A 25681-nucleotide genomic window follows, 5' to 3' on the forward strand; every position below is an offset into this window, starting at 1 on the left:
TGATGTAAAAGGTTAAAAAAAATCTGTGTGTGTGAGATGAGGATCAGAAAAAGTTAGAGAGCCAAAGTACTACTGTTAGGATAAAAAAAGTTTAAAAGTGCAGTTGTAGTGAAGAAGGCTTAGGAGACAGATTGTGTGAGGCTGCTGCCCAGAGGAGCACAACAGCCATTGACTGGAATGCTTGACAGGAGCAGATCATGAGAAAATATTCTTGCTGTTGGTAATGAGCATAAGCACAGGAGGAGGCACACTGAGCACACCTTTCCTGCTATTGCTGCAGCTGAAAAGCATCTTCCTCAAACACATTGTCAGATTCTCTGCTGCAGTGTGAATCTGCATATAGGCAATCACTTGTTGAGGAACATGTTTCTGGTATTCTAATACACAATATAATTACTAGATGTATTTTGAAGAAGTTGTAAGGTCCAATCAGGTGAATAAAAATTGACAAATCAAAGAAGATGTGACTATACAAATAAGGAAGCAGTAATTGGCAGTGGTTTTTCTACTCCCAAATACTATCAGGCTGTCTTCTTAAGATGCATTCCGGAAGAGCTGGCTCCTGAGAAGACTAAAGAGAGAAGCAAAGGTTTTATGGATCAATCCCCTTTATCCTTCAGAAGAATCAGATCTGTTATCTACAGTTCCCCTTCATGTTCAGTTTGTTTAGTCTCTCATCAGTTATTTTCTCTATTTTATTTTTCCTCCTTTACAAAGATTAATTCATTTTTTCAAGTCTGGGCCAACTTGGCAACATCTCTTTGAAGCTGTGCTTGCCACACAGTGTTCATCTTTAGTGCAGGTCTCAGCTCTTCTCATTATCCCAGTTGGTCTGCTCCTTCGGGCTGATCTCTGAAGTAACCACAGAGGACATGGAGAGGTAGTGGTCCTAATTTGCATCTTTTCAGGAGAAGATTGGAGAAGAATTGAGGTTTGGGGTCTTCCCTTGAGGAAGCTAGAGAGAAAGAAGCAGGTTAATTTTTTTTCCTCAATGAATGAGGAAAAAGAAGAGCTGGAGTTGGATCAAGTCATAATGGCACATCCACATCTCAGGGAAAGGTTTTCAGGTTTGTTAAGTGCTGTTCTGATTCTGTGGAGCACAGATAAGAAATAACATCTTCTACATAATTTTGTGACAAAATTCAGAAAGTTGGACAGCATATTTGCCTGCATCTGGACAAGAAGAAATTTTAAATTTATTTGTATTTCTCTCTGAATGTATTAGGAGTTACAGGTTGTATTTACCTGTCACTTACTCAAAAGGTGATGTTGATATGTAAATCAAAAGCACCTCCAGCCTGGTCAGAGCTCTGACAGGGTCCATCAGCCCCTTTTGGGGGCTCTAGACTATTGCCTCATGCAAGACAGTGTAGGTATACAGAGAGTTCTCTTTAAAGAAAGTAAATCCTGTTATTGCTGATGGGAAGTAGAATTTATTACAGACTCTCATGGGAGAGATTAATTAATGCAAACAGCAAGATTTCTTAAGTCCAAAACATTTTGGATTCATCAAATGTTTAACTACAAGTCATAATGAAAAAGCCTAAAAATTACACTGAGTATCTGCAGCTCTCATCTGAAACAGAACCATGTTGTGTTAGCTGGTAACACTTTTGGTTGTATTTTAAGGTTTTTTGTATCAGATTCCTGAAGAAAGTAAGTAATGTTCAAAGTCGTAGCTCATTTAATTGCATTCTTTATTCTTGCAGCTCTGGTTTGTAGTATGTAGTGTCTGATTAAAAATCTCTTTCTTTTTAAGGCACAAGGAAAAGGAAACATTGTGGACTATAAGAAGGTTGGTAAATTGCATTTATATCTAATTTTCAATATTTTTAAAAATATTTTCAAGAATATTCCTGACAGCTGAGAGAAACGTCCTTATTAAAGCAAGGTTGTAAGTTGTATGTGTATATATGAAGGGAGGGAGAATGGCTCCTGCAGTTTCTTGATTTTAAAAAGCCGTTAATAGACAGCTGTACTGTAACTATACAATGTAGCCATTTAATAATAGTAATTTAATAATGAACCTAATAATAGTAATTTAATAATGTAGTTATTGAATAATTATTTTTATTATCATTTCTCCCATTTACTTCTCCAAACTCAAGTTTCAAACCAGGCTTCTGATGTCTTTTGCTGTCTTTTTTTCCTGGAGTCATTTGCAGATCCTATCAGTGGTCTCTCTCTATTGGTAGAGTACACTGCTTTTTTTTTTTTTTTTTAATCTGTCCTTAGTTCCATGCCATCTATTAAGAAATATACACATATAATAATTTGATTTCTTCCAGTCCCCATTATGACTTCTAACTTTACAGCACTGTATTTGCTACTTCTCTATAATAAAAGCAGACCTGAACTAAGTAGCTTTACTGGAAGTAGCTGGGACACTTGAAATTCTCAGAGGGCTGCAGGAGATGGCTGACAAGGTTCCCCTGGTTAAATATTGGAGCACAGCACATGTGTGGTGGAGAGAGATGACACTGTGTCCCAAGCTCACTGAGCATGAGCCTGACTTGTTCTGAGTCTTAAGCAGATCATGAAGTCCAGTCAGTTATCTCCAGCATCAGTGGGAAATAATATACAAATTACTGAGCCACATGCATGATTGAGAATTGCTTCTTGAAGTAGGGCCTGAAGAGTGTTACAGCTCTGACTGATTGCTGCTCATATGGAAGGCTAACACACAAGTATGGGTCAGATTATTGTAATTATTCTGTATTAAGAAAAAATGCTATTTGGATTATTTAAAAGCCTCTCTGCCCTTCCTTCGTCTTAGAATGGCAAAGGGATCTTAACTTAGCCATTTAAAAGCATCATGCTTTTAGGTTGTTCTCTACTCCAGTCACAGTCGTATCAGTTTTCTTTCATCTAAATCACCACTGAAAGCACCAAATTTAATCTTCAGATGTGTCTTGGGGACACTTCTGAAGGAGTGAATGTTTAAGCTAGGTTACTTTTGCAAGTCCAGAATGAGATTTCTCCTTTTAATTGTTATAACTGTGATCCACAATTGTCATTTCCTCAAATCCACACAGTGTAATTTCCATATTAAAAAAAAGGCAAAAGGGAAAGAAAAACATCTAAATTTGCTTTACTAAATCAAACATTTGTCAGACTATTCTATATTTTGACTGAAATTATTTTAGATCTTGTATCCGTCACATGAAATTAAAAAACTTACATTATGCTTAGGCCACTTGGACACTTTAATAAAAGGTAAAGAAGGAGAGAAAGTTCTTCAAGTTTTGTATTTTGAGCAATTGACTTCTGCCAGAAAGCACATGATTTTTGCTGGATTTGGGTAATTATCTCTTGCATAAGCGCAGATATTATGAGGTGAACGATAGTGGAAAATTGTGCATGATTTTTGTGAGTTCAAACAACTTCCAGCTTTTTTTTTTTTAGAGGTCATTTTCAAAAGCCTAGGCTATCACATCCCTCTTTTCTATGTTTGTTGGCTTAAAGTAAAAGTGGCCATTAGTTATATCTATGCTAAATGAACTCAGGAACCTGCAGCTGTCCCCAGCAGAGTAACTTGAGCAGCACATGCACACAGCCAATTAGAGGGCATGTTGTGCTGTACAGATTAGTATTTATTTTTTTGCTTTTTGCTGTGTCGTCTTTCCTCTTCCATCACCACAGGCAGTGCTTTGCACTTTGCTCAGTCTTTTCTTCTCAGCATCGCAGTCCCTTCTCATCTTTCTCTTCAGTTGATACAGTTACTTTAATGTTCTTTATCAAATATAGGAGCTTGTATCTTTTTGAGCCTTCAAAATATCTCCTGTTTAGTTTTGTAAACGCAAAGATCACCAAAACTAGCTGTAGAACTTTTGAAAATTTTGGTTATTTTTCTTCTCTTAGTTTTTGATAATGAACTTCAGTGTGCCACTTAATTGAGATAAAAATATTATTCCTTTAGTTAAACTCATAAGTATACGTATACAAAAGTTGTTAGCCTACTTAAGAAAGTTTTACCTTGCTTGCTGTACTTTCAATTAAAATAATGAAAGTAAATTTGAGGAATTGAGATCCATCACACTTAACATGCCTTTTAAAAAATATCAAAAGTTTTATTTCAATTTTGAGACTGCTTAAGAATTCTGAATTGTTCTTTTCATGCATGTTATATTAAAATGGTACCTCTGATTTTTTTCACTGACAAAAAAATACCAACATCATACTAGCAAGTTTGGTGAGGCCTCTGACACAAATGTAAAGTGAAAAGCTCTCTATTAATTTGACTAGGTCTGAGACTGCCAGGTCAATAAGGTCACTATGTTTTGCAAAGTTTTTTAGGGATTTTTCATCCCAACTTTGTTGAATCTTTTTATCAGAAGGATTTTTTATATTGTCTGTGTTCTGAATATATATATTTTCTCACATTAGTATCCAGGGGTTTCACCCTGTTTTTTTCCTATGCTATCACACTGCATCCAGGCAAATTATTGATCTATCGTGTTGGTATTTGAAAGTCTCTGAAAGAGATGAAAAAATTGTTTCAGCTGTTTTTGTGGTGTTTCCCAGATAACAAAAGGGAAAGAACCAATGCATGTTAGGGACAAATTTCATGTATGCAATTGAAAGAAACAACAACTTTCCTGTCCCCCTCATTTGTTTGTGGCAAAAATCTCAGACTTCTTAAAATCAAGAAGCTTTTACCTGTGTTATGCATGCCTTGCATGCAAGATAAGCTATGTAATTCTCAAACAAATGGAGATTCTTAATGTAATTGTTACCACTTTATAATATTGATTAAAAACACTCTGCTGAAGCTGAGGCCTTAATGGTGCTTGGCGTTATAGAGGCTTGTTAAAGGAGTGTAACAAAGGCCCAACTAGGGGCCAAATGAGTAAACTAGGAGTAATTCTTCTTTTCTGGCCAAGGCTCTAGAAAAATTATAATATAATACTAAATAAAGAAATAAATCTTGTATTTTGCAGCCAAGATTGAGCTATGCAATGATTTGTTACTTTTCTAAATGCAATCTTAGAAAAGATAAATTGGGTCAAGTGAGAGAGAACATAGCAAAATTTTTTTTTTTTTTTTACTGTATCCCTGTCCATTTGCTCTGCTGTCTGTTATAAAGGCCTTTCATCCAAACTGGCATGGAAACTATGGCATAGTCTGGCATGGTATGCTGTGACATACTTTCTTGGTTTCTGTATGAAATATTGTGCACTACATCAACACCAGGAGCTGATTTTGTACAGTGCTGGAAGGCATGAGTCAGGATGGGGTAGATCCAGCTGTTCATACAGTGCATGGCACTAAAGTCTTGACTTCCCAGATGGTGGGAAGGAGAGAAGAAAAATGGGAAAGGTCATATTTGGTTACAAGGAGGTTTCTCAGTGGTAGCCTACTGCCATGCTGCTAATAAATAACAACAGCATGGTGCCAGCCAGAGGTGCCAGCCAGAGGTGCAGGCTGCCCTTGCCCACCCCACTGCCGGCTGCCACGGCGAGTGCAGCCATCCTGTGCAGTGCTGGCTGTGGGTCTGCAGCCCCATGGGGTAAGGGACAGTCATCCCATGGCTTTGTTAACATGCCAGGGAGTCATCATGGGACTGTAGGCCACAGGCTGCTCACCCTCTTGCTCCTGAAATGCAGAAAACGTTAAAAACAGAGCATTGTTGTTTGTAGATGCTTATGACCCTCTGGGTTTTGCATGAAGATTTGTCTTGTTTGTTTTGGAGCAACCACTGCCATTAGCTCCTTTTGTTACATATAATAGAAAACAGCATAGTCAGTCAATGGGGCTTTTTAGATGTATTAGTAGCATTACAAAAGCATCCAAAACCATTCAGATGAAGCAATTTTCTTATTTTTTGGAATTATTATCTGAATTATCAAGGTGCACATCCAGTACCAACAATCGGTTGCATCTTTGTTTGTAATCAGTGGGTATTTTCCCACTTTTTTGGGGTGGCAATCAAGCATAACTTTTGTTTCATTAAAACAAATAATATGTTTTAACATAAATATGAAGTTGATTACTTGTGTGTGCTAAGATGATGATTAACAAACACTGTTTGTATTAGGGGGATTTAAGAAAATTATGCTTTTGGGTAAAGAGTCTTCACAGCTGCCGTTGTTTAGATTTATAACTAGTGGGTCTTGTTAAGTTCATTGTGAAAGACCTAGAAAGGCTTTGGTGTCCCTTCCAAAATAATAAAGAATCTGTTCAATCAATCAAGCTCGGGATGGCTTGTAATTTTTTTGGCAGAGTATTATGAGAGCTGTGTAACAGCAGTGTTCTCTGTAAGCAGGCCATCTTTCCTCTCCTGTTGGGGATGACCCTCCCCACGTTTGGTCTCATCCTTTATACAGTGTGGGTTTCAGTTTGAAGTAAAAAGAAATTTTTTCTGTTTGTCAGATGAATAAAGAAAATAAATTCTAATAATGGAGGCTTCTGCAGGGCATTTGGGCCCTTTGAAGACACATTACTTTACCTTTTGTACAGAAAAAGTTTCTCAGGAAATACTAGATAAGTACTGCCCCAGTTTCAGCTGGCATATCATGCTGCAAATAGCAAACAAAAGATTTTTTAAAAAAAATAAATTTATATCCTGTGATGTTAGGAAGTGATGCAAATACATTATTGTCCATGGTTTTTTTGAGAAGGAAGAGCTCAACCCTATGTCCAGCCACAAGGATGGATGCTGAAACATTCTAAAGTACTTCTTTAGAAAACAAAGAAAAAATTTGACAAAATTGATCTACTACCTATGAAATATGTTGATACTTTTTAAAGGTTAACATTTCAGCAGTGTAAAACACCAGTGCTTATTAAGCATGCTGCTCCCACAAAAGGGAATACAAATTTAGGAAAGCCAGTGCAGAACACTGCAGACATTTTGAGCATTATTCCATCACTCAGCCACAGATCAGTTTAGGTTTTTGGGGTTTCTTTTTGTTTCAGCAAGTACTGTGCACTTCAGAAATGTAGAATGTTTTAGCTCGCTTCAGGATCAGAGAGAATGCGTGATACTCAAAGATTTCAGTAGATAACAAATTATCTGGTTTAGGATCATCCTTTTAAAGCAACAGCTAAAAAATCTGAAATTACTTTTGATATTTTGTCACTGAAATAATTAATCGGAAATAATTAATAGTCGGAAATAATTAATCCTAGGTTGGACTAAGGAAAAAAAATATCAGGAATTTCAGTGCTCTCTTTATCCCTTTGCATATAAAGCTAAAAATATTCACCACATATTCAGTGAGTCTTCCCACTCCACCCTACCCTGCCCCCGATTTGTTGCTCCCTTCAGGTAGGACTGTGTGAAAAGAATATTCTTTCCTTTGGCTCGTGAAGCAGAAATGTCTCAGCAGAGAAGATTTGAAATTAGTTGACTTTGTACTAGTTTTTGTACTAGTTTTACCATGTAAGCAGGTATTTTCCATTTTGACTTGCTGCCCTCAGCTGTTCTGTCCAACAGCAATCCAGAGCAGTTGGTCTGAAAGGCAAATCCTTCACTTCTGTGGTAAGGATGAGAAGCCCTCTCTTTGTCTTTTTAAAACAAACAGACTGAGCAACATGGTACTTTGAAGTCTCTTCACAGAATCATACAGTAATGGAAGCTGGAAGGGACCTCTGGGGGATGTCTGGTCCAGCCTCTCGCTCAAAGCAGAGCCAGTGTGGGTTTACTCAGTTAAGTTCTGAGTATCTGCAAGGGCACAGACTGCAAAACAGTGCAGATCCATGGTGGAGGAGATCACATCTCATCTGAGCCTCAGCTTGGCTGTGCTATTGCAAGACTATTCTTTAAGCTGAATTTAAATAACCAAAACCCAGTTGGTGATTTTTTCAGAGTCTTGGCACTTCTAGAATGAAGTAAGGCTTTAATGCCAATGGTCTGAACAAAAGCTTAAAAGCAAAACTGCAGTATTCCGGCATATCTAGCAGTTCAACTGGAGAAAAGTGTAGCTAAGCAATCTGTGTTTTGACTTGTATTCAGTTTTAATTACTGAATATCATTATGAAGAAGATTGTGTGGATTAAATTGTTCCTACAAGTGGAAATATGAACAAAATTAAATATGCCATATAAGTAGAGACTAAAAGAGCAGATTCTTATATTTAGAAGAAATCAATGAGGCAGCTTAAAGTTTATAAAGTTAAAAAATAAAAGCAGTAAATTCTGCTTTTCTGTGCATTTGCTGTAAAAATCAGCTGGTCCTATCCAAATTTTAAAATAATGCATCTATACTGGATAAATTGATTTTTTTCCTTCTGTGTCCTTAGTTTGTGAAGTTTATCATATAAATTATGTGATCAAAATTATCACATAAAATTTGAAGCTCAAAATCTGAGAGACAGAGTCTGAAAATGTAACTGTAATATAACCAAGAGTACAACTAAAGTCTTAAATTAGGGGGCTTTTGCATACAGCAGGGCTGCTGAAGCCTGGTTTGTACAAAGTTAGTTCCTGTAATTCTTTAAGAAATTTCCCACTACAAAAAGCCATATTTGTACTTCTGTTTTCCCTTTTACAACCCCTGCTGAGACAGAACTGCTGTGTAGTCTGGTTAGTTCAGGCTGCTCTGCCTCTGTGTATGGTTATTTGACCTGACCAGCTGCTTCTGCAAAGGGAATACAAACCAGGTATGTTTTATAATTGTATAAATATAAATTGTTTGTTACATAGCAGGATCTCTAACTGAAAAGCTGTCCATGTAAGCAGGCATTTTCCATTTTGACGTTCCTTGAACTTTGCTGGGAAACACTCAACAGCGGATTAGTCTGATTTTTGTGTAGTGACTCCTCTGCCTATAGTTGGACACGAGCTTTGTGATTGTATTGGCTTCAAAGCAGTGCATGTGTCTGAGGACTTACACAAGACAGGCGTGTAAAGGGATTGTGTCCTTGTGTTAGGATTCTCCCCCTTTCCAGACTCTGCTCTTTCAACTCAGTCATGGTACATAGATGTGAGCATATATCTGCCTAAGCTAAGCTTCTCTGGCTTTTCACCAATTTGAAGACTTTCTAGGAGCTGTTTTCTTTCCTGTTTACATCCCAGTATATACTTCCCTGAGTATTAGAAGTTATGCTAATCCTTTGTAATGAGCTTTAGCAAATCAGCAGAGTTTGCTTCAAGATGTGTGGGGTTCTACTGTCCCACAAGGTTGTGCCTCAAAGAAGAGGAAGGGACACTCTTGCACGCTGCTAGAGCACCTCATCTCACCTATCCTCACCCTTGCTGCAGAGCCCTGGAAATGTGGTTGATTTCCACTCATTAGAAGACATGTTGAATTAGATATGTGATGCATTTATGCCTCGGGGCAAGTTCCTTTCCAGCACATAGTGCAGGAAGATTGCAACTGAAGAGGAGAATAAAATTTTTATGAACTGGGACTTGAACACTCAAGTGCTGTAATATGCTTTCAGCTAATTTCATCTTTAAATACAGATAATGAATCCACTTTCAGATAAGAAGCATCATTCATTCTGTATGAATGCAAATATGTATAGGAAGTGGGTAACTTATGATTTGGTCATATTTAGGGTTTTTTTTAAGATATTTATATTTAGATAGACAGATAGACAGATAGACAGACGATAGATAGATAGATAGATAGATAGATAGATAGATAGATAGATAGATAGATAGATAGATAGATAGATAGATAGATGGATGGATGGTTTAAACTGGATAGGTAAGGTCATAGTGATGTATTTTTTTAATAATTTGGGCACTGAGCTGTGAAAACATTGATGAAAAACATGACTTAGGAAACCCTGTATCGTTTGTTACTGTAGGCACCTGTATCCAAGAAAAGCCTTTTTTAAAAAAAGCTGGAGCAGTGATGTTATACAGTTGTGAAAGCTGTGTAGGGCATGTTAAAGATCATGAAACACTGTAATGCTTTTGGAAAAATCAAATCCCAAAGATCCACCTGGCCTTTGTTCCCAGGCTTTTGGAGGAGGCATCAGGCTGGAGATGGTCTGGGAACACCTGTATTTTAGAGTAGAAAATTTAATAGTGTTTCATGACAGTCTCATGATGCTGTTCAAAAAGAAAATACTAATTAAAAATAAAAAAGCCCTTAATAAAAGCAGTTTAGAGTTCTGCTACATTCAGGTATGGGTAAAATAACATGCTTTATTTTGTCGATCTTGTCTGTATTATTTTAGAGGAAATTTAAGCCATCATTTACCCAAGTTTTTTAGGTGCCAGATCTTTCCAGCAACTTGCTGTGAAATGTCAGTTATTCCATGAAAGTATATTTTTTCTCATATGGTGTATCACCAAGCCTTTGTCAAATTCCCTGGCCTTATTAATAAGATGGAGTTTGCATGAGTTCAGTATGATAGTTTACTACATTGTACTGACAAAATTTGCTTTTGTCCACGATGAGCAATGTAATCACAATGTCTATAAATAGAAACCCCTATTACAAAATACAGTCATTCCACCTGTGTCGTCCTATGCTGGTTTCTGAAAGCAGGGGATGGAATGGGTGTTCACAAAATGCAGGTTTTCACTGCAGAAAACAGGAGTGTGAGCAAATGGCTGGTTTGCCAGTTCTGAACAAAAGCTTTCAGGCAGTGGCTGAGGTATGAAATGTTCAGATATTTAAAATTTTAATTTTATCTTTTTAGTTTAAGTGTGCCCTTTGGAGAGCCAGCAACTTTCCATGTGATGAAGTAACGGGTGGTGTAGTTTACATTACACGCAGTTTCGCTGCAGTGGGGAGCTAAACAGAGGAGCTGAGAGGATTTAAGGGCTTTGTCTGATGGCTTTGGCTTTGCCTTTACCTCGGGAAGAGGCGGTAGAAGCCCTGTGCTCCCAGAGATAATTGTGCACGGCTGAAACACCCCCCACACCCATGTGCCTGTTTTCCAACAGCTGCAGGAAGCGATCAAGGCTGGCAAAGGTGTGACTTCTGCCATCGACCTCTGCCGCTGCCACGGAAACAGAGCGCTGGCAGCCCTGGAGCGATTCCCTCCCTCGGAGGCCAGGGACGCCTTGGCCAACATCGTCTACGCCGTGACCAGGTTTCCCTGACCTGCTGCTCCGGGAGGAGCATCTCTCCCTCCCTCCACAGGTGGAAGCAACCCGGCGGGGACACCGGTGCCGCCTCACACCTCTGATCGCCTCGTCCCATCCCGGCACAGGAACGCGCGCTCGCTGCCGCCGCCACCAACAAAATTCGGGAGAGGAAAGAAAAAAGGTCACAGACGGTTTTCGCTTGTCGTGCCAGAAGCGCACTTGAGGCTGCACCGGTAGAAATAATTAATGAGTCCCGTTTCCGTGACCTCAGCAAATGGACAGGAAATAAGGCGGTATTGATTGGGCACCAGCGGGGACGGCGCCAGGGCGGAGGCCGGTGGTTTTCCTGCCAGAGGGAGGGATGGAGGGAGGGAGGGATGGATGGAAGGGCGTGAAGATCCAGGTGTCACGAGAAACCCGCTCAAACCTGCCCAGAGAGAGCGAGCTGCCGAAGCCGGGAATTAACGAACCCTTATCCAAGGGGAAGGGCAGTTTGGGGGATTAATGGGGGAAAATCCCTCTCTGTCTGCACCCAGTTATGTCTCCTCACACTCTTTACGTATTCAAATGTAAAATTACCCTGTGCCTAATGAGTTCTGTATTTGAGAAACTTGCTGAGAAAATGTGTCAAGCATGGTAAGTAGGAGCTTTAAAATATTTAATCAAATACTAATTTGGCTCTGCTAAGGGTGCCTGGAGTTTATACTGTGCCTATGTAAAATGTTGCTCTGGGTCAAAAAATGAGGTTTTTCCAACTCTTCTGGGGGAGGGAATATCCCTCCCTCGGATCCAGCAGTTTGTTTCAACAGAGTCTTACACAAAATAATTTCCTATGTTTGTGACACTTGTGGTAATTTAAGCCAAATAAATGTTAATATGTAAGGCTAGACATCAGCCTTTGGCAAAAAGGAAGCAGGAATGCTCCTCTGTGACTAGTCACTGCACTGAATAAAATGCAGAAAATACTGGAGAAGTTTTGAACCTCAGTGTGTTGGATTTTCAAGTCCAATTACAGACGGCTTATAAGGTGTATCAGAAGCCTGCAATTTGAGACCGTCTCTGTTTTGTTCATAGGAGATGATTTTTGTGGTTTGCACTGGTGCAATCTGAGAATGCCGTTGACAAGAAGGCTGAGTTTACATAAATGATCTAGATTGAGACTCAGCTACCTTTCTTCCTTCTGTGGTGTAATTACAGCCCAATCTGGAGACAGCTAGCACAGCAAACAGATTTCATTACATCCCTCACTCAAACACTAAGTGGAGTTATTTCTGTTAAATTCTCTCCTCCCTCCTTTTCCCCCTGTGCTCCCTCCCCATTGCACAGCTTGTTTGTCATAGATCAGAGTGTTGCATTCCACCAAATGCAAAATATAAATAAAAACTCTATCCTCTAAAAATACACTGAAAATACATCCTGTGTAATGTACATAAAATTCTGTGTACATTCTGCCCACATTGTACCATGATATTTTATTTATAATAAGCAACCTTGAGTCCCAATCTTTGTTTAGGAGCAGCATCCAGAACTCAGGACTCACTTTGTTCTGGAGGATGGCTTCAACACCAGACCCCTTCTTGCACTTTCTCGCTCTCCTGCCCTGGCATTTTCTCTCTTCCCAAAACTCTGGAACTTCTCCCTGAGTTACTGTTGTTACTGCAGCAGGAGGGCTGAAGACAGAAGAGAAGCACTGAGAAGTGGGGTTTATTCCAGGCACTAACCCATTAAGTTCCCTGAAGTTCTAATAAAAATCGTGCTTGAAAGAACTTCCTAAGTTCAACCAGAGTCACATTTCAGCTTTCTTTGGCTCTTGTTTTACATATTACATGAAGTAAGGGCCATTCATCATCTTTTCTTTGTTTTACATCTGTGTTAATTGGTTCATAATTATTTAGGGCTGCAAAAAGCTTGGGTTGCTGGAGATATTCTGAGTCACTTCACCTCAGTTGTGTGAAAGAAACACCAAACATACTGCAAAACTATGTACACCTCACTTATATTTTCATGAAAGTACAAGTTTTTATTTGTACTTTTTACCAATAAAGGGGAATGACAAAATTAATTAATTTTTTTTGTATCTTTATCATCAGAATGTTCTGGTTGCTCTTAAATAATTCAACCTTAATTTTAAAAAATTCCAAACAAACAATGTGAATTGTCCCTTATCAATATTATCAAGTAATCTTATATTTAAGGTATTTGCCTGTAATTCTTCAGAAATTTTTGTTGTCTTGTTTCCTCCAGGTAAACTACAAGCAAAGTATTGTACCTGTCTGTCAAACTCCAGGTGAATTAGTCATTGCTGTGTACTAATGTACTCCTCACACCTCATACAGTTTCTGAGCAATGTGTAACCTTAGGGCTGTTCTGGTCGGGTCATGGTCTTATTTTTGTCTCCTTGGTTCCTTGTCCCCACCTACCTCTAAAGCAGGTCAGGGAGAGGGAGGCCTGTGGTCTGAGGAAGGCATTCACACCATTTACTTCAGCCACCCAGCCACTCAACCAGACATTCCTGGTGCTGCTCCTCTGAACCTATCACCACTATGGAATTGCTGCACCATTCCACAGATGCACAAAATACAGGACAAGGTCCCAGCTGCTTTTTAAACTAAATTAAAATTAAAAAGTTATCCTGATCTACTGCATCCCACTTGTGATGGTGTTGATTTTCTTGGTAGTATCCTATGCAGTCCCATGTTTTGGATGTGTAACTGAAACAGTGTTGCTGACCCGCTGTGCTCAGCAGTGCTTGCACTCTACCAAGGCTGTCTCTGCTCCTCACTCTGACACCCAGTGAGGGGCTGGTTGTGGGCAAGGGGCAGGAGGGGGCACAGCTGAGGCAGCTGACCTCTGAGATAGTCTGTGCTGTGCAAGATCATGCTCAGTAATAAAAACTGGGAATGGGGAGGGGGGATATTCCAGGGGTCTGTTGCTTGGGGACTGTCAATCAACTGGTAGTGATTGCTTTTTCCTTGTTTTTCATGGTTTGGTTTTCATTTTTTCCCCTTTTATCTATTAAACTGTCTTTTACTCAACCCACAAATTTTCTCACTGTTGCTCTTCCCTGGGTTAGAATGTGGGGACACTTCTCTATCTGTTAATGGTTAAGGATTTTTAGAATCTGCTAAAATAGTGTCTTTTATTGGTGGCATCAATTTCAGTTTCCCACAATATTTTTGACCTTTAGGATTGTAGACTTAAATTGTTCCAGGAACAGAAGCAGTTCAGTAAAAAGCTCTTTCTCTTCTGCTCTGAGGGTCTCCTTGCCCCCACTCATGCTCACTGAACTGAAGCACCAGCAAATACCAGGGGGAAATAGGCTTTAATCATAAGGCACTTTTAGTAGACTACCTTTATACTCTTCAGATCTCCCTCACCTGCTTGTAAACACTCTTTGAATGATTTTGCATTTACTTTTAGTAAAGCAGCAAGTCATGCAAGTACAAAACCCCTTGTTTGCCTGCCTCTGGCCTCACACTGCCTCAGCTGGATAGAGAGGAATGCTGCTCCCTGTTCCTCTGTGCTGGGCACAGAGGATGGGATGTACCACACTGAATATGGTTGGGCATGTCTAACCTCAGATGTGCTTCATCTCAGCCCAGAAAAATCCCTCTGTGAGGGACTGTATCCATCCTTTGTCTGTACAGAACTAAAAACCCACAGTACATCCCATAGTGGGAGCACTGATTGAGCAGCTCTGAGGTGCTTAGCTGCTTCCAACACAATTCTTTTTGGTATCCAGGATGGACACTTAGGGTTCAAGATAATAAGATGTTTTACCAGAGTGTGCTACAGGGAACCTTTTATGCCTGTTTAGCTATTGCTGGTCGTGATGTTGACTTACTCACTCTTGATGCAGGTTTATTTGTTCCCTTACCCACTCCCTGTCTTGCTCAAGAGTAAACATGACAATTTGAGAGCTTGTTGAAAGCTGGGTTTGTCTTTTGCAGTTTGCTGTGCTGTGTAGCTCTTGGTTGTGTTTTCCCTTGGAGAACTATGATGAAAGCACTGGCCCTGAGCCTAATCTGGTATTTGGGCTCTGTGTTGCTGCTGTCCCAGTACTTTGGGAACCATCTCGTGGAGATAATTAACAATTACATCTTTTCTCTCCTTTCCTCTGAGACACAGTTTGTGGAGGAAACAACAGCACCTTCCCCTTTGCCTCCTGCAGAGTTGCTTTCCAGCTTGTTACAAAGACTCCTCCATATTTGGAACACTCCTGGTTAATCAGAATGTTCGCATCAGTGTGTCTCAAGAATCTGTACCCAGCTTTTCCTAGGATTAACTGAGTATTTAGGAATATCACACAGGGATGTGCCCTGAGGTTGTGTGGTCATGGGTGGCAAGGTATCTAGAACAGCTTTTACCTCTGATCACGAGGGACCTGACTGCCAAACAAGTGCAGGATCCTGAAGAAGTGACGGTACGCTTGAGAAAAGGATGCCCTGGCTGTGCTAAAGGGATGCAGCTTCTCACACTGTGCTGGGCCTGGCCCAACCCTGCCAAGAACATCTCAGCACCCTTAGAGGGCAGAGATGGTCTCTGTGTCTGAAGACACACAGAAAGCACCATGGCTAAGCCAAACACCCACCTCTCAACTCTATCAGTTACCCCTATTGTCACAAAGAAACCTTGGAGGCAGAAGTAAATTCCCTCAGTCAGGGGGAAAGCTTCTCCCAAGTGGGTTCAGGAGGAGGATTTGGAGAGGCAGCCTGTTGTCAGTCACAAGAACAGGAGCGGAAAGAGACAGAAATCACGAACAAGGCAGAAATCATCAGCTTCTTATCCCTGAGTAAGCTGCAAGATACACATAAATATTATAGCCATCAGCCTGCTGAGCTAATTATCAGCTGGCTGCTGCAGTGCTGTGGTACTGGAGCCAACAGTCAGGAATTAGAGAGCAAGGCAGCCCAGCAGCTGGGATGCCTCACAAGGGAATGGGGGATCAACAAAAGGATTGGAAAAGGAGCAAAACTCAGCAGCCTCTGGAGGCAGCTTGTGTTGAGTGTGAAGAAGTGTCCCCTTGAAGAAGGTCTTGTAAACCATTAAGGCAAGAGGGGACACCCACTGAGAGTATGCAGTCTCTGAGGAAGGTAGCAGTGGTGAAGGTGATCTGCAGCAGCCTGGATAACAACAAGGTATCTAAAGACCCAAATGAAATCCAGTGCCTGTGGTGCATGCAGCGAAGTTTGTATGGAGCACAGTCATCATATGCCAGCACCTGGTGCTTGCGACTTGGCCAGACATCAAGGCCCCAGCTGTGGGTAGATTGGCCAGTCTGCTCCAGCAATTCAAAGAGAATCTCTGCCCCACCCACCCCTGCAGACCTGTGCCTCAGCTGGGGAGAGACTCCCAACAGTTCCAGCTATTCAAAGACCATGTGTTTTCTCCTCCTCCCCACCACCCACCATCGAGGCTGACAAGGGAGCTGTTTTCTGCTCGGGAGGAGGGTACCATGTGCACATTGGTGTGCCACCCTGTGGTTCTGCCTGCATTACCATGAGGACAGCATGGGGCAGTGCAATGCCTCAAATATGGAAGCTGGGGTATGTGAATTGTGAGAGATTTGGTAGCCAAAAAGGGCCCATACAGGAGAATTAGCACTCAGGTTGCTATTGAGCAGTTCCCCAGACAGTGGAGGAGGACTGATACTGCCTTTGACCCCAGTGTGGAACTTCTGGTTAGCAGAAAAAGGATCAGGTAATGAATGCACCATCCAGGAATTGAGGGGCCCTACCTCTGGCCAGGGAAGGAAAGGGATTACCAGGTTTATTTGGGTGCATGGATTTGATGGCCTGGCACACCTGATCAGCTGGCTGTGCTTCTCCTAAAGTAGTTCTCCATGTACCTTGCCTTATTGGCAAGAAAGAATGCACAGGTGGCCCATATTTGACTTAGCGTTGAACTTGACAGAAGTTGCTAAAAGATTGATAGCTCTTTTTGGCTTAATGGAAACATTAAGGAGGCATTCTCTGGAGCTGCTGGGGAGTGCTTCTTGCCCCAAGCGGTGCTAAGGATGCCAGAACAGTGTTCTCAGGGGTACACCTGCTGGTGAGATCTCCCTGTGGCTTGTTCTTCCAAGCAGTATTTGAATTTTCATCAGCACAAAAGGCTAACTCAGGCAATTGTGCCATCCTGCAGATTTGTCAAGGAAGTGGCTTCTGGGTCAGAGCACTGGCTGTCACTACTCATGTCAGCTACTTCAATCTCACAGAAGAGTGAGGCATCAAACTTTTTTTATTCTTTGTAGTCTTCAAAGTCTTGTACCTGCACAGTGTCTTACCAAAAATAAAGAGCTAAAGCTTTTCAGTCTCTCAAAGCAGTTCAAAGGAAAGAATATTTCCAGTTCTGAAAGTCATCTGTTCTGACGGTCTTTGAATTAAATTTTTTTTTTGTTCCACCTTTCAGAAACCAATCCCTAAAATGCATTAATTATTTACATAATTAGCATTCACGTGTTTCTCTTTTAGGCTAAGCCTGGTTTTCTAAAGCTAAGAGAAAGTGGCCATTAAGCTAAAGTACTTATAGCAAATTCCTTCAAAATAAACAAAAAGATAAAGTACAGAGCTTGCCCTGAGTTGCTAAGGGGAGAAGAGGGTGACAAACAAATTGGCATCGATACACCAAAGCCTCCTGCAGTCACCTTTGTCCAGCCCTTCATTGCACTTGACTTGTGCGTGACTCTGCCCGCAGCTCCCGGCCGTATTCCGTTGTTGCCGTATTCCCAGCCCCCGACAGCAGCCGGAGAATGCTCGGGCTCCCCCCTGTGTAGGAGATTCCTTCTCTGCAGTGCGTGAAGTTGACTTAAATTCATGCCTGTTTGCAAAATGCTTTAGTCAGTGTGCCTCTCTTGAGGAAAGGCAACCTTTTTCTCCAAAATAGAAAGAGCAACAAGACGGTTTACCTACTAAACTGGAAAGCAGTGTTTTACCGACTTCACATGGTGAAATTGCAAGTCTTCTGCAGGAGAAAAGAGGGATCACATCATACAAGAACATTCCTCTTGGCTAATAGTGACAGGCAGGTGTCCCACTGATAACTGAAGCACTAGTTTCCAGATTTATCTGGTTTTTAAGAAATTTCTACTTTAAATTCCATTTGAGGCATATTTTGATATATTGTGTAGGAGAACTGAAATTTTGCAGCAACATTATAAAAAAATCTTACTTGGACGTTTCCTTCTTTACCCTATCCACTTTGTCTTCCTCCCTTTACCCTTCACCCCAAATATCAAAGATTGAAAAGATAATAAAGAAGATACTCTTCTTTATTATTAGAACAATGTTCATAATTTTTAGTTTTAAAAATGTACACAGAAGTATTTTACTTGAAACAAAAACAATATCTTAAAACTAGACTTTTCTGTGCCTTCAATGACAACAGCAAATGACTGGCCTCAATTGCAAGGTTCAAATCTTAGCAGTTATTAAGTATCAAATTATAGAAATTAAATGTTATGCAGAAGCCACTAGAAAAATCTCAAACAGTACTAATAGATTAGGGTTTCCCCCCCCCCCCATAAAAAAATATTAACCCGTATTTTAAAAAGCTTTACTCTCTGCAGAGGAGCGTGATGCTTTTTCTGTGTGACCAGCTTATCCAAAACACAGTGTGGTTAGGAAATGAGGCATTTTTCCCTCTTGGCTAGTTTTGATGAAAGCTCTCCAAGTTGCACATTGTGTCTGAACATTTCTTCATTCATAGCATGCGCCCATCGAAAACTGTTTTCTGTTTGCAGCATTTCAGCTGTACTATTTATAAGCTCGTTGAACAATGCTACTAGAGGCTGTAAAAGGTGTGTATTTCATATGCAAATCACTAGCAATAATTTTCTACAATTACACTTAGTTGCTTGCATCATTATTTTCATAAAAATGGGTTTAGCGGGAGAACATTACAGAAAAAAATGTCTGTATTAGTAAGATTTATTTTTAATCAAACAATTTTATTTATATCCAAAGTATAAAAACTGTGAATGTCCCTATCTCTGCTCACATTATGTAAGACCACAAACAAAATACATGGCTTTTAAATGGAGTATGCTAAGACATCTTTGCAGAAAAAATAAACAGGGTTTAAACATCTAGTATTTCTAGAAGATGAAGATGACTGCGGCTGCCAAAAGCAGTCACCTTACTAAAGAGTAGAAGTATTTCTTACATCAACTTTTATGAAAAGTAATTGCTTTCAATCACATTCTATTGTGGTTATAACCCCCAAGCAGGTGGTTTTTTTCTTATTGTAAACCCAGGTCCCCCCGCCTACAGTTTCTATCAAAAATTCAGTCCTGATTGAATTTTCACCAATATCAAAGGGAAATTCCTGTTGGATAAAATGCATTCACCTTTTAAATTCATGGTTGTTCTCAAAGGCACTGCTATAGGGTATGACTAGGTTGTACTAGATGAATTGTAACTAGGGCATCGAGTAGCCATGAGCCAGAGATCCACATTAGTGCAAGTTCAGAAGGGAAGATTCCTATCCACCCAAAGAGCAAGGTTCAGGAGTAGCTTCCCAACAGTAGTGAGGGCAGAGACCAAGAAGGGAGAATCCCCAGCTACTTCTAAGACAGTGACTTTTTTTTGTGAAAAAGACTGTTTAGCATGCTGGCCATGACAGAAGCAGCTGGACCTCAAAAAACCTAAAAAGGTTGTTTCAGTTTTGGGACCTGAAACAAAGAGGATTCCTACAATCTGAACAGTGCTTCTTTGATTCAAGAAAAACAGTTGTTTACAGGCATAATAATAATAATAATAATAATAATAGTAGCTAAATCATCCAGCTGAGTTCTCAAAGAAACCTAGTTTTCTACATTGCTTCACAAGTCTTCTCTTTCTAATATTGTTGCAAGCACTTGAACTTACATATCTAAGTGAGGTATGAGACTATGCAACTGGTCCAAAATATTCTTTCTCCATATAATGGGCAAGATATGGAACTGAGTGTTAAGCACACAAAGGAGAACGTGCTGTTTGCATTTGATTGGGAGATGTGGATGTCTTTGGGAGAAAGGACTTTCCAGGCTGTATTTACCTCTTCTGGATGTAAAACAGAACTTGGCAAACAGACCTTTATGGGATAAATGTTTGATCGTTCAGAGTTAGTTATGGTGTCAATAATAGGATGACTGTGCATTAAGTGAGCATTGCTTCTTTTTAAATGCAAAGCTGTGAAATAGTGCACAATGGTGCAGTTCTTGGCTGAACTAACAGAGAGTAAAGAGAACTGTGATTTCATTGCCAAGAGATTAAAAGAGGCTTATGCTTCCAAGAGTGAAGTTGCTCAGATTTGTCAGTTTTTAAACAGTATGGATGCAACTGATGTCTAAGTAAACTGCTGCAGCACAGAAGGAAAATTTACGTTGCTCACTGGGTTAAGTTACTCTATTCTTGAAGCTCCTTTAGATTTCTGTTCTACTCTTTCACTTCAGCTTCAATCTGATTTTTATTTTAAGCTTTTATAAAAAATTCTTCTTCCTTTGGTGCTCAAGTGTTACATATCTCTTGTCTTGCCAGTACACTGGTGCTACTTCAGGCTAGAAAAGGGTTTTCTTATAATGAGTGTTAATTTTTTTGAAACATCTTCTCTGTGAGCTAAACTCTTAAGATTTACAGCCCACATGCACTTGTTTTTAAAATCCAAAGATGCCATTTTATATATTCTCTATTTTGATATCCTTGATTCAGCAAGCAACACAATTACACATCTTGCCCATCTCTGTCTAGCTAAACAGCAAATTTTGAAGTTTCCAGTGGTATCTATCATTGTGTCTAAGAACAAGAAGCAGCGTTGCTACAAAAATTTAAAAAAAACCCAGAATGTAATGTAAAAAATCTGTTTCTTAAAAAAAAAAAAAAAACAGAAAAGAAAAAAAAAGCAGAAAAAAACCCCAATTTTATTAACTGGCACTCTAAACCAATGTTTCCCAACTAGTGTAGTATTTTGCTGGCAGAACCCTCCAACACTGCTTGCAGCCACAGGAAGTTTAAAAATATAAATAAAGTTCAGATGTCTGCTGCTGTTCATCTCTGCCTGGGTTACAGCAATGTATGGATATTGCCCGCAGCATGTTACTTGTTCAGTATTGTTGCCTGTGGCCAACAGAGGTTCCAAATATTCCTGTGCAATGTGTCCATACATGTCCTTTCAGTTGGACTGGCTGTGAAGAACATGAAGGCATGCAAAGTTTGTTATCAAATTGCTTTATTTGCCATTAAATATTTTCATTTTATGAATTTTGAATTGCAGAACACATTTTACTGCAAATCAGGTGAGTGAATTGGACCGATTTTTTTATTGTGCCTTTCAGACCCTTTTAATTAAAGGCAGAAAATTTTGGAAGCTGCATTCTTTTTTTTTTTCCCTCCCCCTCCCCTAATATATTCAGTCTCTTTGAAGTTTATTTATATCAAATACATGCCTAAATAATTTAAGGTGAATTCCAAGCTGCCTAATTTCACTGTCTGCCCGATTTGGGTGAGTCAGTGACTGACTCCTGACACCTCTGGAGTTCTGAGTCCAGCCGGACACCCTCGTCCCCTGTGCCGTCCCTCTAGAGGGCAATCCTGCCCGTCCCATCCAGCCCAGCTGCTCCCGAGCCAGCCCGGAGGAACCCGCAGGAAATATGAGACTCCATCCATTTGGCTGTCCCCAGGGACAAGCACCCTTCCAGCAAAGGCTGGAACCACATTCGGCTTAAGAAATTGCTCTGTATTGCAGAAAACAGCCGCTTGGCTCTGGGCTGCCTTGCGGGAGCGGGCACCTCCCCTGCCTGCTGCACACACAGTGTGGCCAGCAACATAGGAATCACTGAAAGCCAGCCCGAGAGCAGCAGAAAGGAGTCCGGCTACCGGTGTGGGCTTGTCTTTTTGCACAAGGGGCTTGTTTGCTGATTAGAGTCTCAACATAAAATGTAAATTTCAAGGAGCTGGCTCCACACCCCACTGTTTCTCATCTCCTTTTCTTCCGGGCTCCATAACTCTTGTGTCTGGCTGCACAGTGGCCTAGTTTCAAGATGTGGTGAAGTGATAGACGATGTACTAGTACCATAGCAATACTTTTTACAGAATGAAACTGCCAAAATTAGTTCCTGCTTGAAAGTGCTTTTGACATCTCATGCCACATCTCTGCCTACTTAGTGCTGTAGGCTATTGCAAGATCTACAAGAAAGAAGCCTTGCTGAAGGTTTCGAGTTGGATTCTTGCTTATCCCAAATGTTTGCAGCACAGGAAGCAAAAAGGCTTCTAAATTGAGGTTCATTCTTCTGCTCCTTGTTGTCATACCAAGCACCAGCACACTGAGCATTTCTGAGTCCCAGCTCAGGGACAAGCAGTGCCAGCTCTGCCACCTTCCTGCCAGCCACCGTGGTTCCTCACCCCTGCCCAGGGGAATCTCTGGCCGACTGGATCCTCTGAACTAACTTAGAGAAGGCATTCTCCGGGGAGGGCTGGCACCTTAAGAGTTTCTAAAAGTAAAGGTCTAGGGACCTGCCATTGCCCACCCTCAGAGAACTCCGTACAAGTGCAAACCGTGCTTTCAGCTTCCCTGGGGTTCTGAGCACATCGGTGCTGATGGCATGACTGAAATCTCCTGCAGTTTGCTCAAGTCAGTAATGGCTCATTGTATTCGAGAGCAGTGGTGATTTTTACTGGAGAGTTCTCTCACTAGAGCACCACTACTCCCCTCCCCGGTGACCTGGAATTTTCCCAGATTGCCGCAGTGTCACAGAGTGGCTTTTGAGCCAAAGGCACAAAGTGGGGGGAAGATGAACATTTGAATAAATGACGTGTAGAGCACAAGTTCAAATGGTGAAAAGAAATGGGACTTGTCTGGCTGGGAAGCCAATCTAAGCTTGCTACCTGCATTGCCTGGAGACAACTTGGCTCACTCCCTTTCCATTGAATACTGTTATTGCAACAATATGCTCGTGCTACTTTATGCTTAGCTGAGGCCCTTCAGGTCTCCTCCTGGGCTTGAGTCCCTAGTAGCTACAATGCCTCAGGCCAGCACTATAGAGCAGAAATGAGGTGGAGTTCAAACTGGCAAGGTATTTTCTCAAGGGCTCTGAAATTGAGTTTGGGATTCCACTGGCTTGCTCTTGCCTTATGGTTGCCTTTCCTTAGCCCCACTAATTAAAGCATTCAAGTAAAATCCAACTGAGATCTAGCACTACTTAGCAGCTGGGCCGGGTGTTAAAACACGGTACTCTTTAAGAAAAGCCTCAGTTATCCTTACAATAAAGGAGGGGGCAAACCACACCGTAAACGTCGGTGTTCATAGCGCTAACAGGCTCAGAAAAGTTCGCGGGAATTGCTCTTTATCTCCAAAGAGAGAATGATGCACTAACTGCAGAACACTTGTCTTGCTAATAAACGTATCCTTCGTCGGAGTGATTCATCGGAGGAGTTACAATGCTGGTAGTTCCCGCTTTTAAGGGCTCCTTTTAACAGCTGTCTATCAACAGCAATAATAAAAGGAGCAGTCAAAGTTAAAATCAACAAACTATTATCTGTTAGGATTATTCATAGATATGACACTGTAAACATACCAAAAGTCCCAAATGCTAAATTTAGAAGAGCGACATAAGTGTAAGAACAAAATTTTAGACAACTGCATCTAAAGAAAGCGCCAAAAATCTGAAATGGTGAGGATTTTTATTTTAAGACGCATTCTTTGTATTGTTCAGTTCAGAGGAAACAGCATGTGACGAGGAAAGTGCTGAACTATTTATGGGGCAGGTTTATCTAGATTTTTGTCCAGTTATTTCTCAGTTGACTTACGTGTCTTTCTGTTGCTTTTGAATTAAAAAAAAAGTTTGAAAAAACAAACGAAAGGTTTATTTATCAGTTACATTCACAGCACTGCTCAGAGCTCACGAGTTCTACCTTCACATTTACTGGCCGCTTGCACGGTGTGTATTTGCCTTGTTAACTTCTATCAGATACATCCTCCATGCTGCACAGAATCCATCATGCTTCAAGGCAGCATCAACCCTCACCTACTTATTTTATAATAAACACCTTTTATAAGCATCTTTAGACTAAACTTCTTTTACTCTGGAGAAAAAAAGAAAATAAAACGTAAAGCAACTACAATATAATTAGAGCACTTGCCTGTGTACTTTTATTAACAGCAAAATTAATCTATTTATTAGGAATGGCAGCACCGGCCGAGTTCATCGTGTAAGTAAAACATTTAATGCAAAACTGCCAAGTTCCAAAGGTGTGTTATAGATAGCCAAAAAACATAACTGCTAGAACTGGCCATAGGTTACAAAACCAGATTTTGCTCTCCCACTTTTTTTTTTTTTTAATTATTTTTTAATCTTTGGGAAACGATTTGGTTTACTACACGCTGTTAGTCGAAAGGGCATGTATGATTTGGCAGACTAATGTAATGTCTTATGTGCTCCTGTCAATTTCAGGGAAGATAAAATCTACAAGGATACTTAATTAAAAAAGAATGCGATGTCTGTTTTATAAATCACTGCTGCCATCTGCCCCGCGAATGCGGAGAATAGAAACGGTCTTGTGTTTAACCAGCGTGGTGAAAAAGCCTGGATCTGAATTAAACCAACTTACTGAAATAACTTTTTTTTAAAAGTACAGACTTAAGCCTAACGCGGCACCAAACACCGGCGTTTCCTACTTGGCGCTATGCACAGAAACCCGCGTTAAGGTCACATAAAGGCGGGCGGGCAGCGCTCCCACGGGCGCTGCCAGCTCCGGGCAGCGCCGGGGGCCGGGGCCTGCCGGGCCGGGCAGAGGCTGCGTGCGGGTGTCACAGCCCGTGTGTGCGAGGAGCTCTCGGCGCGTCCCCGGCTCCGCCCGCAGGGCTGCCCCGGGCTGACCCGCGGGCACGCCGGCGTGGGGACGGATTTACGGGATCGGTGCGGCCGCGGCCAGGGTCTTGGGACCTGCCGGGCGATCTCTCCGCCGGCCCTGCCGGAGCCCGGCTCTCCCTGGGGATGACCCGGATCCCCCCGGTTTTGTCGCAGCCTGGCGGTGGCGGGACGCGAGTGGCGGGTGGGTGTTGGGAAGGCGCGCGGGGGGATGCGGGACCGTGTGCCCTCGCGCGGCCACGTGCTCGCCGCCACCTGCCGTGGGCGCGCGGCCCCCCCCCCGCCGCCTCCCCCGCGCGCGCACGTGCGCGGCCCGCCGCCTGACTCTCCACGCGAGACCGCGCGGAGCCGCCCGGCCGCGCAAAGGCCGGGGAGGGCGGCGCGGGGAGCGCGTTTTCCGTGCGGCTGTGGCCGCCGGCAGCGAGCGCGCCCCGTCCCCGCCGGTCCCGGCCCCGTCACGCGGGGCCGTGTCCCCGAGCGGCGGCGGCCCCACGTGCGGGCGCGGGGTCCCTGGCAGGGTGTGTCGCGAGGCTGGCGCGTGGCACCCCGGGCGGCGGGGCCTCTGCCCGCGCGGCACCGAGTGGGCGGGGGGCGCGCGCAGCGCGGGGGCGAGCGGGGTCTCCAGTGGGAACCGCGCGCGTTCCCAGTGGCAGCGCCGCGGAGGGCGGGGGGTGGGGAGCCAGGGGACGGGGGAGGAGCGGGCCGCTCTCCCCCCCACCCCCGCTCCCTCCCTCCCCTGCCCCTGCCCCGGGGCGGCGGGTGGCGCTGGCCGCGGCGGGTCGGGGCTCGGTGTCCTTGTGCGGAAATGACACACGGTCCCGTCACGTCACGCGAGAGCGCAGCGCGCGG

At 42.0% G+C, this 25681-nt stretch overlaps 2 protein-coding genes across 3 annotated transcripts in view; both read left to right on the forward strand.

Moving 5' to 3' along the window:
- PDSS2 (decaprenyl diphosphate synthase subunit 2) overlaps positions 1-13637 on the forward strand; it is a 112646-nt gene extending 99009 nt beyond the window's left edge. The window contains exons 7-8 of the mRNA XM_030236242.2: positions 1760-1795; positions 10849-13637. Coding sequence (XP_030092102.2) covers positions 1760-1795; positions 10849-11007 — 195 coding nt within the window. The 3' untranslated portion in view covers positions 11008-13637. The remainder of the gene's footprint in view (positions 1-1759; positions 1796-10848) is intronic.
- The window catches only part of SEC63 (SEC63 homolog, protein translocation regulator), a 564354-nt gene that overhangs the window by 398999 nt on the left and 139674 nt on the right, over positions 1-25681 (forward strand). The gene's annotated exons all lie outside the window — the stretch shown is intronic.

The sequence above is a fragment of the Serinus canaria genome, chromosome 3 (assembly GCF_022539315.1).
Source record: "Serinus canaria isolate serCan28SL12 chromosome 3, serCan2020, whole genome shotgun sequence".
Classification (NCBI taxonomy): Eukaryota; Metazoa; Chordata; class Aves; order Passeriformes; family Fringillidae; genus Serinus; species Serinus canaria.